General features: G+C 38.9%; 1 protein-coding gene across 1 annotated transcript in view; it reads right to left on the reverse strand.

The window, feature by feature from the left end:
- The window catches only part of LOC136874341 (phospholipid-transporting ATPase ABCA1-like), a 372,334-nt gene that overhangs the window by 70,985 nt on the left and 284,371 nt on the right, over positions 1–16,978 (reverse strand). Inside the window, 3 exon segments of the mRNA XM_068227760.1 lie at positions 829–1,009; positions 1,832–1,920; positions 2,811–2,961. Of these exon segments, the coding sequence (XP_068083861.1) occupies positions 829–1,009; positions 1,832–1,920; positions 2,811–2,961 (421 nt within the window).

A 16,978-nucleotide genomic window follows, 5' to 3' on the forward strand; every position in this document is an offset into this window, starting at 1 on the left:
GCGATCAGTCGTTGAGAGGAAGTTGGATGAAAACCAGTGTGGTTTCAGACCACAGAGAGGCTGTCAGAATCAGATTATCAATATGCGCCAGGTAATTGAAAAATGCTATGAGAGGAATAGGCAGTTGTGTTTATGTTTCGTAGATCTAGACAAAGCATATGACAGGGTACCGAGGGAAAAGATGTTCGCTATACTGGGGGAATATGGGATTAAAGGTAGATTATTAAAATCAATCAAAGGCATTTATGCTGACAATTGGGCTTCAGTGAGAACTGATGGTAGAATGAGTTCTAGGTTCAGGTTACTTACAGGGGTTAGGCAAGGCCGTAATCTTTCACCTTTGCTGTTCGTAGTTTACATGGATCATCTGCTGAAAGGTATAAAATGGCAGGGAGGGATTCAGTTAGGTGGAAATGTAGTAAGCAGTCTGGCCTATGCTGACAACTTGGTCTTAATGGCAGATTGTGCCGAAAACCTGCAGTCTAATATCTTGGAACTTGAAAAAAGGTGCAATGAGTACGGTATGCTCTTCAGCCATTTTCTTGTGATGCATGTACATACATTCATAAATACATACATACATACATACATACATACATACATACAGAGATGACGGAAAATTTAAAAAAGTGCATTTCCTTGTTAGTGTGGACATAACCGATATAGGAATATCATTAATTTTAAATTCTGAGCAATGTACAGACAAAATTCTTATTTTATATATATATATATATATATATATATAAAACATTCAAAATCTTCATTCTGAGATGTGTATGACTTTATGTCAATATTCCCTGTAAACAAATGATCAACAGAAATACTCACCTTAATGTTATTGTATTTATCTGTATCATTTGCCGAAGCCAGTAGATATTTGTATGCAAAAGACAAAGATTTCAATTTGTTCTCAGATGCACCTTGTTCGAAAATGTTCACTGAACTTGGTGCTGTATGAAAATCAATAAAATAATTTGGCTTATGGACTCCAAATGAAAATCCTCCATACCTAAAATAAAACACAAAATTAACTTCATATATTTATCACTCCACTGAAGCAATATTAATAAAACTAAATTATTATAAACATATCTTCAACCATTTTTAATATTTCAAGTAATAGGGTTGTTCTTTATTGTTGGCAGTTTAACATCACACTAGTGCGTAGGGTTTTGGTGATGTGAGGATGAGAAAGGGTTAGATTTGGGAAGGTAGCGGCTGTGGCCGTAGCTATGATACAGCCCTAGCACTTGCCTGCTGTGAAATGGGTAACCATGGAAAACCATGTCCTGAGCTGCCGAAGGTGGGATTCAAACCCACCATCTCTCGAATGCAAGCTCATAGATATGTGACCTGAACTGTGAAGCCAACTAATTCAATCAAGTGATAGGTCTTTAGATGCTAACCCGTAAGTTCTAAAAAGTAAGGCTAACTGGCCGATTGAGGAAAACAATAAACAAATTGTTACAAAGATAAAAAGACATCACAAGTGGCAAACATTATCTTTGTTTTCTCTGCTACTGGCAATTCAGTAGAATAATTAATTAAATTAGATGCAAAGAGACTTTTTATTTTAGGTTAACAGTGTTAATTGTTCAAAAAGTTTCACTTTCAAAGCATGAGAGCACCATGCACCATTAAAAAAAAAATAAAGGTGGCCATCTGGTATGCAACACACCCCCCACTGAAATGATACATGTTCAGAAAGTATTCTAAAACTGTGCCAGGAATTTAGGTTGAGTTTGTATTTAAACAGGGCTGTCATATAAATAAATACTGTGTGGGCAAAGTCATGGCGTATCACTAGTATATATATGAATGTGAATGTTACCTCATTTCATGATACTGCTTCATTGTCTTGACAAGCCAATCTGATATATTTCTTCCAGTCATGTTGACAAAAATGTCTCCAGTAGACACCTAGTAACATTAAGAAACTGAGTAAGACATAGCCTATTTCAGTACATTCAGGTTCATGCCAACCTCGATCATGCTGCTAGTCAGTGTACCCAGCAACCTATGGTGATCAGTGTAGGCAGCTGTTTCATTTGACAATGCTGGCTAAGGAAGAACAAATTTTTGCGGTGAAATATGTTAGATGTATTTTTAAAGATTGATGATATAATTAACATGAAAAATTTAGCTGGAAACATTTCAATTAAGTTTCTAACTCTCTGATTATATAGCAGAACCAGTAATCAATCACAGCATTGTTCATGAAGCATATCAGCAGGAATATGGCTCAAAATGAGACATTTTGAGTAGAAATCTGGGAGAGAATATGAAACATACTTTTAAGGGCAAGAGGTCAACAAAGAGACTAATAAAGAAATGAGAGGACAAATTAAGGAGAATATTAATAGACTAGAATGACAGAACTGAAAAAGGAAGGGTTGAAAACTATCAAAGGTAACAATTAGACACAATTCCTTACAAAACAGCCTATCCACAATGGCTAAATAATACAAGTTATCTATAAGATCCAACTACTACACAATATTAACATTAAAAATAAATAATATAATCAGATTAAGAGTGAAGTTAACAAAATTTCAGGAAAACTAAAAGCTAAACTAGATAGGGAGTAAAGATAGGGAGTAAATAATGAAAACAAGTGTAGCACTCATTTTGCCAGTGCTGACTGAAAATATGCATCATATGCACAAATAAAAACATAATACTCAAAGAATTTCATGAAATATAAACTATATAATAATAATAATAATAATAATAATAATAATAATAATAATAATAATAATAATAATAATAATAATAATAATAATAATAATAATAATAATAATCACTCTTACCTTTTGTGATGGTGGAGTTGGCCCACCTGCATCTCGAGGGCATACTTGAGTACCCAGAGAGCATGAACAAGGTGGAGACTCTGATGGAATGTCATCAACATCAACTTCTCCAACAATCGAACTGGTCTCCACTGGATGACAAGCTTTATCCCTAAGTAAAGTTTAACATTATTAGCTATATATTAACTGAAGATAATGTTTTAAGTATTATATACCATACTTACTTGGTTATAGGAACTCTTCATCTGTAAGAAAACAAATTTAGGGAAGAAATTTTGATAATCATTGTGTAAACTCAATGGGTTTTTTTTTTTTTTTTCCCTTTCAGTTTTCGTTGTTCTTGTATGAGAAGTGCAATAATTCTAATATTATGTGCTAATATGTGACTTAGGCACACAAGCAATATAACTGGAGAATTCTTGTAAAGACTAATAAAAAAGGAGCAACACAACGGCCAATTATTAAGCAAGACTAATGTAGATCATCACTTTCAATACAGAGCTGGAATGCAGCTAGATACATAATCTAAGTACAGTTACGGAATGACTGTGGGCCCAGCAGCAGTACTAACAATTGAAAACAGTGCAACTCTGTTTTCTTGAATGTAATATTGATAATATATCCTTTCTTTGGCTAAAAATAGCTGGAGGGACATAAAATTCTCAATAAATATGGGCAGATTACGCTGGAGCCTTACATTACCAAATGATGGAATTGATGCCATACCTCTGTATCATAAACTTTCATAAAAGCGAAGAATATATTTACTACATGTTCCATGGATGAAGACCTATTGAATAGTGCTTTTCTGTATGAACAGATGGTCAGTGAGAGGCCAATGAGAGCAAAAACCACATAGGTAATTAGAAGACTTCTTTCCTTCAAAGTACATACAAGTAGCTGTTTAACCATTCTTGTTCACAGTGCAGGCATTTTATAAGACAGAGTTATCAAAAAATCTGGAATCTTTACCCACATTTGGTATCCATATCACAAGTTCCACATGACATTGCATTAGAAAAGATCCCTTGCATCATGTTTTGTTGAAGAGGTGAAGGATAGAATCAAGACTTTGGTCATTGAAGTGTTCCAGAATTATACCCTGATGAGGGCTATTTTAACATACCAGTAACTCTTCTGACATGCTTGAATGATAATTGGCTGCACTAGGATTCAATCTCACAAACTTAACAGAGGTAGCAAATGCATGATGGAATGGATATCACAGCTAAACAATCACCAATTGACAATGTCAGAATATGTGGGGTGCCAATATTAAGAGACAATTGACACAAAGAAACTCATGCCATTTTAATATTAAACAACAAATTGCTGTCTAAAGGAGAATTTCTTGACAGGATTCACATTAGAGAACATTACAGAAGGCAAACCTGATGGAATACTGGCTCTGGATGATATGCGAAAAAAAATAATAATTCAGGAACTCAGAAATAGTTTCAGAGGAGTATCTCTTACAGCTGTCATTAATCTATAGCAAAAGAGCTGAAAATGCGACTGCCTTCAGGATTGAAACCTAAATATCTTGGAAGAGTGCATTAAGTAATTTGGTTAGGATAGTCAATATATAAGAAGACTTTTGCAGCTCTCTGATGTAGAATTGGCTGTCTTTGGAGACATCTGGGTAAGATTGGATTACTATGAAACCACTTGACAATATTGTAATTTTAGGTTTTTAGCTATTTTTCTCAAGTGTTTTGTATTTTTCTATAGTACAGTTTTTAACTATATATTTGTGTCATTGAATTTTTTTAATTCTCTACATCATAAACATATTTTTTTACATGGAGAATACAGCTTTGACCTTCCTCTGACTTAGTTTTAGATTTATGCTGTCATTACAAAAGAACTTCAGTTTTGTGAAGGCATTCCTTGCTGTTATGATTCTGTGATTTCATTTTCAGGATCTATCAGTTCACTTATTGTAGATCCCAGGTATTTGAATTTGTTCACTCTCTAGATGTGTAGTATGCCTATTAATAACTTGTCATCAGGATAAACTTGTTTGTTGAAGATCATGAACTTCGTCTGTTTCTGTTCTTAGATTTACCTTGCTTCAGGGTAGAAAACACTGCTCTGTATGTGTAGATGCCTGCAAAATAGCCAACACAGTGATAATGTTCAACAGTCTACTACAAAATGCTATATACTTGTGAAACATTCTTATTTTATTTTAAATTTTTCTTACAGCATTTGCTGACAGCTGCCATCACAAGAGAGACCATGAACTTCGTGATATATGTTGGGTCCCTTATGCTTCAGAGCATCAGCGATGGTTGATTTGGCAGCATGATGATGTGAGTTATGTAAGAGTTTACCATGAGAACAGGCTCCCACGATATGAGCAAATGTTTCGCTGACAGAGATTGCTGCCCTGAGACCTGCCTGGTACACTTTGTACAGCTGATACATTTGTTGTCATCATAACACCCTCCCTCCATTCACTGCATGATAAACCTTTTATGTTCCTTGATGCATGTGTATATCGCATGTAGAGCAGCACATTTTTTTAACAATATTCCTATGAAGCCCAGTTCTTGGAAGTTTTCTCAGCAATTTTATCATCTTGCAAGTGTCTATCAGGCAACATTGGTCATGTATAGCTTCACTTTCTTTTACATTTAATGTTGTAAGACTGGATGAAATCTCTTCAGAAAACTGCTTAGTTGAATTTAGATAATAATATAATGTTTCTGGTTTTATTTCCCACTAACAAGTTTTAAAAAAATGGTTTTCAGAGACTCCGAGGTGCTGGAATTTAGTCCTGCAGGAGTTCTTTTATGTGCCAGTAAATCTACCAACATGAGTCTGATGCATACCTGCCAACCCTTCCGATTTTCCGATTTATTTTTACTTCTTCCGATTTTTTACTAATATAACCTCTAGTACGGCCAATGCTCTTCCCCTAGGATAAAGGATAAATTCATATGTGCTTGTGTAATTTATGAAACCCAATTTTCAAGCGTATTTATTTGATGCTTTATTTTGTGAGTGTTTCGTCCGTCGCCTTCGTGTATCGTGTTTCCCGCTCACCACAGCAGCTTGTGCGCTTTATGCAGCTGGGGATTCGGGACTGCAATCATCCTGTAAAGCAAGAGGCTAGTGCGCGCTAACGACTCGGTTAATCAGGACGAAAGAATGAGTTTGTTATTGTGTTGTTCGCACGCTGTTAACATCGTTTCTGTGCGTAGTTACGTCAGAGTTGAAGGTCACGTGTTTTTCCTTGCATTTCTATGCTTGCCCCCTGTGTCAAAGTCGTATGTTAATAATGTATGGGACATATTGAATTGTTTTGTATGTGGTAGTTTCGCGTATTTAAGTGCATAATTTTAACGAGTTAAATGTTTTTAAGGGAGTTGTGTCGGTGACAGTTTCTGGTATTTTTTTTTCTCGTTATGGCCAAAAAATATAACAAACATTATCTCCAAGTGTTCAGAGACGTCTATAAATTTCTGTTCATTTTACCGGCTGTTAAAGGAAACTACCGTATTTTCTCGCGTAATTGATGCCATTGCATAATTTACGCATCCCAATATTTTTGGGTACAAAGTGGAGAAAAAGGAATGCTCACGTATTTGACGCACCCACAACTTCGAACATCCATCACTCAGCTCTGGATGCGTTTTGAAATAAAGATGTCAACTACTCAAGTAGCAGGCCTCCTATTGCGAAAGCGAGCATTCCATATATATACAGGGCAACATGCTGTTATTAGCCGGCACTCGGCAGGAGTTCCCACTGCACTAGTTTTACAAGTGTTTCGGGTACAGGATATTCTGTGATCTCAAAATTGTTTGTCAGTCCACAGTATTCGATTAATACTGCATCATATGAACTCGCGGTGATCAGTTACGCCGAAAAATACGGGAATAGAGCAGTGGGCAGCAAGTATTCAGTGTCCAAATGAAAGATGTGCTACGGCGGTAACAGAAGTGCACTTCAAGCGGCCAACAAGTCTCGCAAAGCATTTCGCAGACCAAAAAGCGGCATGTTTCCACAAGTAGAGGATTATCTGCTTAATTGTATAATTTTTTTACGCAATGTTGGATAAGCCATTTCTCAGAAATGCTGTATTCTTAAGAATGAGAAATAGCCATGGCACATGGAATCAGTGTCTCGGATTTGAAGGTTAGCAGAGGCTTGATTAATTTATGGAATTTCTCTTCGATGAAGAACAACATTATGCCAAAAAGTGACGAATGATTTCAACCATTTTCATCGCTTTGTGATTGAGAAGCGTAAAGTGAAGGAATATTCCATCTCCCTTATAAAAACCACAGATCAGACGCCAATCAGTTTCCATATATCACAAAGTCGAACAGTCGATAAGAAAGGAGCATACAGTGTTATCGTACGCGCTACCAAAAGCAAAAAACAATGATGTACTGCAATGCTTGCTGTAACAGCTGATGGCAGAAAGCTTGCACCTTACATTGTTCTAAAACGAAAAACAATGCCTAAAGCAAAATTTCCGCGAGTGATCCACGTTCATATTCAAGAAAAAGGGTGGATGGATACTTCACTCGTACAAGATTGGATACGAACAGTTTGGGGTAATGTAACAGGGTCCCTCCTTCGATGCCCGCCCCTTCTTGTGTTGGACAGTTTTCTTTTTATGCTGGTATGCCATTCAGGTCGTATTGTCAGCTCGAATTGGGAAGAATATTTTCCAGTGTCGGTACTTCAAAACCCATGTGTCTAACTTGTACTCTATCTGACTTTTCAGAAAAAATCTCATGCCGGAATTTTGCGCCAAATGACAATAACCACAAATGAGTTGAATCAATTGTGTTTGCATTATATGTTATGTATCTTTTAAATGTAAATGAATTGTAAATAATTTGTAAACATCCGAATTCCTTGAATAATTCACGCATCCGAAGTTTTCTCCTGTATTTTTCATCATAAAGTGTGTTAATTACGCGAGAAAATACGGTATTATGCATTTTGTTGATGGTATTATGTATTTTGTTGCGTGTGTCGGTGTGACAAATATTATTAGGTACATAAATGAGAGTGATTAGGTATATTTTCTTGTAACCATTTCTATGTTTTCTTAGTTTAAGATTTTAAATTTAATGGTCAGTTCGCACTGTAACTGTAGATATGTATGCCTTTTATCCTGACCTTTTTTCACGTAGACCATGGTGGAGTACAACGTATTTGTGATGAAATCCAAGAAAAATCTTCCTATTTTTGGTTTCTAAATGTTGGCAGGTATGCTGATGTATATGAGCACCTTCTAATACCACCAGACTGAGCCAGGATCGAAAGTGCCATGTAGGAGTCAGAAAGCCAGCGCCTCAACCGCTTGAGCCACTCAGCCTGGCATTGAATTTGATAACAGGAACACCTTACAAGAGTTGATATGTTGTAACAGCACCTCCCATTTAGAACAAAATAGACCCAAGTCCTTGAACTTCGTATCTGATGGAGTTATGATTTGAAAAGTAAACCTCAGACTCCCCAGGGCTGTAATATGACACTTCAAGGGCAGGACGTGGCCCATAGGCCACCAGTTGGCCATCATTGTTGTATAAAATAAAATAATTTAAAAAATATCTGTATTAATAAAATTATGAGCAAGCTGTTACCTTGCACTGACAAAAATGTAACATTACACTCTAAAAGATCCAGATTTTCTCTTGATATACTTCATTTCAACCAAAAGGAATGGAAGGTCTTAAAAGATCTTATTTTTCCAAGATAAAGGGAGGAGAATGTTCATAGCATAGCAAATTCTACTTTCTAAACAACAACAACAACGACGACGACGACGACGACGACGACGACGACGACGACGACAACAATAATAATAATAACAACAACAACAACAACAACCTGTTTGCCCACACTACAAAATCATCACATATCGGTCATCACCAATGTCGTCTATGGGCACATACTCCAGTATAAGATATTGACAGAAGAACAAAAACGTTGTAAGACAGGTGGCCAAAGTTGTAAGGAACAGCTCACAATCAATCATGTAATTCCACAGCAGACACAGAAATAGCAACGCAATCTATTGATGACCTACAATGACTACAGAAAGGCATTTGATATAGTGCCACAAAGGTTGCTAATTTACACCCTTAAACTGTTGTTGTTGTTTGAGTCATCAGTCCATAGACTGGTTTGATGCAGCTCTCCATGCCACCCTATCCTGTGCTAACCTTTTCATTTCTACGTAACTATTGCATCCTACATCTGCTCTAATCTGTTTGTCATATTCATACCTTGGTCTACCCCTACCGTTCTTGCCACCTACACTTCCTTCAAAAACCAACCGAACAAGTCCTGGGTGTCTTAAGATGTGTCCTATCATTCTATCTCTTCTTCTCGTCAAATTTAGCCAAATCGCTCTCCTCTCACCAATTCGATTCAGTATCTCTTCATTCGTGATTCGATCTATCCATCTCACTTTCAGCATTCTTCTATAACACCACATTTCAAAAGCTTCTATTCTCTTTCTTTCTGAGCTAGTTATCGTCCATGTTTCACTTCCATACAATGCCACGCTCCACACAAAAGTCTTCAAAAACATCTTTCTAATTCCGATATCAATGTTTGAAGTGAGCAAATTTCTTTTCTTAAGAAAGCTCTTCCTTGCTTGTGCTAGTCTGCATTTTATGTTCTCCTTACTTCTGCCATCGTTGGTTATTTTACTACCCAAGTAACGATATTCATCTACTTCCTTTAAGACTTCATTTCCTAATCTAATATTTCCTACATCACCTGCCTTCGTTCGACTGCACTCCATTACTTTTGTTTTGGACTTATTTATTTTCATCTTGTACTCCTTACCTAAGACTTCATCCATACCATTCAGCAACTTCTCGAGATCTTCTGCAGTCTCAGATAAAATAACAATATCATCGGCAAATCTCAAGGTTTTGATTTCCTCTCCTTGGACTGTGATTCCCTTTCCAAATTTCTCTTTGATTTCCTTTACTGCCTGTTCTATGTAAACATTGAAAAGGAGAGGGGACAAACTGCAGCCTTGCCTCACTCCTTTCTGGATTGCTGCTTCTTTTTCAAAGCCCTCGATTCTTATCACTGCAGACTGATTTTTATACAGGTTGTAGATAATTCTTCGTTCTCGGTATCTGATCCCTATCATCTTCAGAATCATAAACAGCCTGGTCCAATCAACATTATCGAATGCCTTTTCTAGATCTACGAATGCCATGTACGTGGACTTGTCCTTCTTGATTCGATCCTCTAAGATCAGACGTAAAGTCAGGATTGCTTCACGTGTTCCTACATTTCTTCTGAAGCCAAATTGATCTTCCCCCAACTCAGCTTCAACTTGTTTTTCCATTCTTCTGTAAATAATACGTGTTAAAATTTTGCAGGCATGAGATACTAAACTAATAGTGCGGTAGTTTTCACACCTGTCAGCACCGGCTTTCTTGGGAATAGGTATAACAACATTCTGCCGAAAATCGGATGGGACTTCTCCTGTCTCATACATCTTGCACACTAAATGAAATAACCTTACCATGCTGGTTTCTCCTAAGGCATCCAGTAATTCAGAGGGAATATTATCAATTCCAGGTGCCTTGTTCCTATTTAGGTCACTCACAGCTCTGTCAAATTCTGACCTCAAAATTGGGTCTCCCATTTCATCAGCATCAACAGCCTCTTCATGTTCCAGAACCAAATTATCTACATTGTTACCTTGATACAACTGTTGGATATGCTCCTGCCATCTTTCTGCTTTGTCTTCTTTCCCTAGAAGTGGCTTTCCATCTGAGCTCTTAATATTCATGCACCTAGATTTCCTTTCTCCAAAGGTTTCCTTGATTTTCCTGTATGCAGCATCTACCTTTCCCAGGACCATACAGCCTTCGACATCCTTGCACTTCTCCTTCAGCCATTCTTCCTTAGCTACCTTGCACTTTCTATCCACTTGATTCTTTAATCGCCTGTATTCTTTTCTGCCCTCTTCATTTCTAGCATTCTTGTATTTTCGTCGTTCATCAATCAGGTCTAGTATCTCCTGAGTTATCCACTGATTCTTAGTTGATCTTTTCTTCCTTCCTAACATTTCTTCAGCAGCCCTACTGACTTCATTTTTCATGACTCTCCACTCTTCCTCTACTGTGTTTCTTTCGGCCTTTTCATTTAGTCCTTGTGCAACATGTTCCTTGAAACGATCCATCACACTCTTTTCTTTCAACTTGTCTAGATCCCATCTTTTTGCATTCTTTCCTTTCTTCAATTTCTTCAACTTCAGATGGCATTTCATGACCAACAAGTTGTGGTCAGAGTCCACGTCTGCTCCTGGGAAAGTTTTGCAATCCAACACCTGGTTTCTGAATCTCTGCCTAATCATAATGAAGTCTATTTGATACCTTCCAGTGTCTCCAGGTCTCGTCCACGTATACAGCCGTCGTTTGTGGTGTTTGAACCAAGTATTGGCGAGGACTAAATTATGGTCAGTGCAGAATTCAACCAGCCGACTTCCTCTTTCGTTCCTTTGTCCCAATCCAATTTCTCCTACTGTGCTACCTTCTCTTCCTTGGCCTACCACTGCGTTCCAGTCTCCCATCACAATTAGATTCTCGTCACCTTTGACATATTGTATTAAATCTTCTATCTCCTCATATATTCTTTCAATTTCTGCATCATCCGCTGAACTAGTAGGCATATAGACCTGCACTATTGTGGTGGGCATTGGTTTGGTGTCTATCTTGGCGACAATAATTCTTTCACTATGCTGGTCGTAGTAGCTTATCCGCTGCCCTATTTTTTTATTCATTATTAAACCAACTCCTGCATTACCCCTGTTTGATTTCGTGTTGATAATTCGGTAGTCGCCTGACCAAAAATCCTGTTCTTCCTGCCAACGTACTTCACTTATACCAACTACATCTAACTTTAGCCTATCCATCTCCCTTTTCAGATTCTCTAACCTACCACAACGATTCAAACTCCTAACATTCCACGCTCCGACTCGCAGAATGTCAGTATCCATCTTCCTGATGATCGCCCCCTCTCGTGTAGTCCCCACCCGGAGATCCGAATGGGGGACTAGTTTACCTCCGGAATATTTTACCCGGGAGGAAGCCATCATCAGTACATCTTTCATACAGAGAGAGCTGCATGTCCTCGGGAGGTGGTTACGGCTGTAGTTTCCCGTTGCTTTCAGCCGTGTAGCAGTATCAACACAGCTAAGCCATGTTGAGTATTATTACAAGGCCGTATCAGTCAATCATCTAGACTGCCGCCCTTGCAACTACCGAAAGGCTGCTACCCCCCTTTCGATGAACCATTCGTTAGTCTGGTCTCTCAACAGATACCCATCCGATATGGTTGCACCTGCGGCTCGGCTATCTGCATCATTGTGAGACAATATTAAATAATGTGAGCCTCCCCATTATAACCATTTTGAACTGGCCCTGCGGCCTAGAATAATTTGTGTCAAACGGCTTACGCCAGGATACCTTGTTTTAACTTACTGTACGCAGCGGCCATCGTTTGGCCTGGTGTTGGTTGCGCATTACTGCGCATGCGCCGGCCTACTTCCAGGCTGTCTGGCTCCTTGCTCGCTTGCCGACGCGAGACAGTTCGCTTCAGTCAGCCATGATGTGCGCTTGTGTTTTTGAGACCTACGCCATGGAGAAGTGGATTTCAAGAAAACCCCCGTAATCTTCGTTAACGGGGATTTTCCCCGTACGAACTAGTTGAAAACCTCCTACCTTTTCTTCTGAGTTTTTTTTGGATTTATTTTTTCGTCTGGATACTTCACAACGAGGTCTGGATGCCAGCGGTGTGACTGTATTTTCTTCGTCAACAACGTCAGGTTAAAATTCCTCTCATTTCTTCATCACCAAAGGTATGTACCAGTGTTTGAAATCATTCTAAACGTCGACCAGAAGAGAATTTTGATACTTTCGGAGATTTCTGGAAAAGTAATAATAATAATAATAATAAATATTTGGACTTCGTCGTTAAATTAATATCAATTCGTGTGTGTGGTATCGGAAATCTGAAAAACAGTTTCGGCAACTAATCACAGTAATGTGGAAGGTTCACCATGAACTAAATTGGAATTATTAATTTAAAATTTTACTGATCTACTTTTGGCACTTAAATTGTAACCTTTTTGTAAACCAAGGTACAGTCCCCAAGGTACCGAGCTTTACCTTTCTTCGGATTTCTGTTTGCTTTCCTGTGTTTTGTTTTCTAATTTGTTTGGTATGTTTCCCCCCCCCCCCCCCCTTCTGGGGTTTTTGGGGTGAATTATTTTTCTCTAGCCTGGTTTCCTCCGTGTTTTAGGAGGCGTTGCTTTGTTTTGTGGTTACCTTGGCAACGGTTCGTGTGGGTATTGTTGTCGGGTTAAGAGTTGTCTGGCGTGTTGAGCCTGTGTGGATCTTGAATTATATATATTTCGGGGTTGAGTGTATCGTTTACTGTTTAAATTATTTAATTTATTTTCTCCTCCTTTTATGTTGTGTTACCATTTCCTTGCCCCGCGTGAGGAGGTATTTTAACGTAAAATTCTGTTTGTCTTGGAAACTGTCCTTGGTGGAAACTGAACGATTTCAAATTTGGTAATTATGAGAAGCGACCGCGTTGAAGATCCATTTTATGGAATAATTGTTAACTTAATACTTTTTTAAATTTATTTAACTATCCGTGATCGATCACATTTAATTTAAAGGTAACATTTATGTAAGAAAGTCTATTGGTTTTCCGTTGTTTTCTGATCACATTTAATTAGGTACGGAGGTCACCCTTTCTTTCTTGTTGTTTTCATTAAGTTCTCTATTTATTATCTGTTAAAGAGTATTTATTTTTCATTAATTGTTATTTAGTAATGAATTAATTTTCTTTTAAACCCCACCTGGGTATATTCTAATTTATTTTACTTATTGTTAATTTCCTTTTCCATTTTTCAACCTTACGTTGATTTTATTTACATTTTGGCATTACGTTTTAAAAATAAACTTAGGCTTTATCATCTTAATGACTTGGTTTGTTACCTACCTTTTGCCCTTCCATTAAATTTGTTTCAACTTAATTGAAGTGTCGGTTTTCATTCGCCACGTTCGGTGGAGCACTGCCACCGTTTTTCTTGTGCATTTACTTCCACGGCCTTTAAGTCGCTTTCCTCAGCTGTTTCCGGTAAGTTTTTCTATGTTCTTGTTTTTTTATATTGTGACTGTACTTGTTGTTGCTCTTCTTGTGCCCATCTTCTCCCTCGTGTTCGCTATAACTCCCATTTTGGGGCGGACACGCTAACAACCTTCTCACCAGGGTTTCTCTCTCTGTCTCTCTCTCTCTCTCTCTCTCTCTTCCTCTCTCTTCTTCTCTCACCCTGGTGGGTAAGGTTATTCACCTCATCACCCCTAGGTGGTACCGGGTTCCTAGAGGGTGGTGAGCGGTGAGAGTGGTATCAGAGCGGTGGTTGTTTGTTGTTCCACTGTTGTTGCTCTGCTGCCTAATCTCTGTTGTTTCTGCCTTGCGCAACCTAACTTTCCTCCCCTCCTACCCTTGCTTGGTGCAGTGCTGTGGCGAATGTTGGTGGATGGAAACCAAAAATTGAAAAACTAAAAGTGTTATTGTCAATAACTATTGTAAAAGGGAGTGCAAGGATCTTGTGTAATTTTTTGATTATTTTGTTCCATGTTTGCTACCATGGCGCGTGCCGTTACGAACCCCTCCTTCCTGCGTCGTGCCGAATTGGAGTACGAGTTATCCATTCGTGGCCTTGAACCTGCCCGTACTGTTGCTGAGTGCGCTGCCTTGCTATCAGCCAACTCCCAGGTTCCCATTAATGTATTTTCTATTGACAGGAGTCGAGTGGGTGAGTACCTTAACCTGATCTGTGACAATCTTAACGAAATTAATATTATTCGCGAAGAGTTTATTGAATTGCCTCCGTCCAAAGCCCAAGTAAACCGGCTGAGGGCCAGAGCTGACCACTACTCGGGTCGAATTCTGGATTTATTATCTATTAAGCCTGATTCTGTTTTTGTGTCAGAATGTGCTAGATTGTTAACGGTGGTTTCTGGCATCACCTCTGATCTAGATTTGCTGTTGATTAACAGAGATATGGAGAATTGTTCTATTTCTACTGGACTTAACCCTACTGTACCCACCCCGAGTGTCCCTTCCCACCAAATTGCGTCCTCGACCCATGCCCAAGGTCAGTGCTGTGTGACTGCTCCTTTACTGGAAACCTTAGTCTCTAAGCTAAATTCGGCGTCATCGCCTAACTGTTTAAAGGAAGTTTTTCGGGGAGTGAAGTCCTTTTCTGTAAATTCTATCGATGAGTGTATTCGATTCCTTCGGTTTCTGGTGGAGTTAACCGAGACTGGTAATGTGTACTCAGTCGATGATTTGGGGATTTTCCGCGCCCTCTTCCCTCATTGTGAAGGGATTCTAAAGAGAGAAATTTCTGAAGCTATCTCTAAGAATTTATCGATTAGTACCTTTCATGAACTTGTCCTTTCCAAATTTATTCCCTCTCTTGCTCTCCAAAGTCTTGTGCCCCAACACTGTTTCCGGACTCAGTTCCTGCATGAGAACTTGCTAACTTATGTGCTAGATCTGCGATTCTTTTGCAAGGTTTTTAGAATTTCTGTGCCAGAATGTGAAATGGTCTCTAGAATTTTAAAAGGAATATCTCCTGCGTACCGCTCCTATCTTTCCTTAACCCGTTGCCCTACTACCTTTCAAGAATTGGAAGAGGCCTGTTCCTTTGCTGAAGATGTCAAACATGGGGATGCCTCCAGACCTGTGAATTTCCCTCCCCCTACTACTACCAATTGTCCCGTCCTTCCGTCAACACCTAAGGTAGTGAATGCCCGTAAATGTTACAACTGTGGGTCCCGAAATCATCTAAGAAATTCCTGCCCTGACGTTAGACGTGGTCCAGGCGCTTGCTATTCCTGTGGCTCTAGACAGCATGTTAAAAGAAATTGCCCCTTGGTAGACAGAAATGGTACTCAATGACTAGAAAGGGAAAGGGCAAAGTCTGCCAATTCTAAGTTTGTAAACCCTGAATCTCGTAAGAAACCGGTGTGTCCCCCTAGGTGCAATAGTATTTCTGCTCATGCCCCCTCCTCTGGCACGTGCACATTTGTCGAAGTCAACAATGAACCCGTAGATGCCCTTCTTGATACTGGAAGCGCAGTATGCTTGATGAATTATGCCTGGTATTGTCAAAAGAAATCCTCGTGTAAACTTCCGGAAATAAAACCCACTAACTTAAGATGCGTTTCGGCTAATTGTCAGTTCTTAAATATTTTGGGGACTGTGAAGGTCAAGTTGAGGATTGGGAATTTCACTTGGAAGATCAAGTGTTTGGTGACATCCAATTTATCATGTAACATTATTCTGGGTACCAATTTTCTATCTTGGGCTGGTGTCGTTTTGGATCCTCAGTGTCGAAATTTCTTTTTTAAATTTTCTCCTGACCTGAAATTTGAATTGATTAACGTTCCTTTGAAAATGCCTAAAGTTTTGTGTGTGGGTTACCCTGAGTCAGATGAGTCTAGTGACATCGATCGGCTTGACCTGAATCATTTAGGAGATGCCGAAGCACAGCAAGTTCGTGATCTTTGCAGGGAATTTCCCGATGTGTTCACTAGCAAGTTAGGCTTGACCAACGTACTCGAGTATGACATTGAGTTGTCGGACCTGCAGCCTGTTCGATCCCCTCCTTATCGCCTTTCCCCACCTCGTATGTTGGAATTAAAGAAAATCATTGAGCAAATGGAAAGAGACGGAGTGATCAGACCTTCGACTTCCCCGTATGCGTCCCCTGTGTTCTTGGTACCCAAACCTTCTGGTGGTTATCGTGCTGTGATTGACTATAGGTCTCTAAATAGTAAGATTGTACTCCAATCTATTCCCCTACCCGACCTTCATACTTGTTTTGGATGGTTCTCAGGTGCGAAATTTTTCACTGTCCTGGATTTGAACCAGGCTTATTACCAAGTGCCTTTATCGAAGAGATCAATTCCCCTCACTGCCTTCATCACCGACTGGAACTTGTATGAGTTCCTCAGACTTCCGTTCGGGCTAAGCTGTGGAGCAGCTGTGTTGTCAAGGTTGTTAAATTCCATTCTCTCTGACATTAAGTTCAGCTATGTCTTTAATTACCTGGACGATTTATTAATTTATTCAAAGAC

This window comes from Anabrus simplex, chromosome 5 (genome assembly GCF_040414725.1).
Source record: "Anabrus simplex isolate iqAnaSimp1 chromosome 5, ASM4041472v1, whole genome shotgun sequence".
Lineage (NCBI taxonomy): Eukaryota > Metazoa > Arthropoda > Insecta > Orthoptera > Tettigoniidae > Anabrus > Anabrus simplex.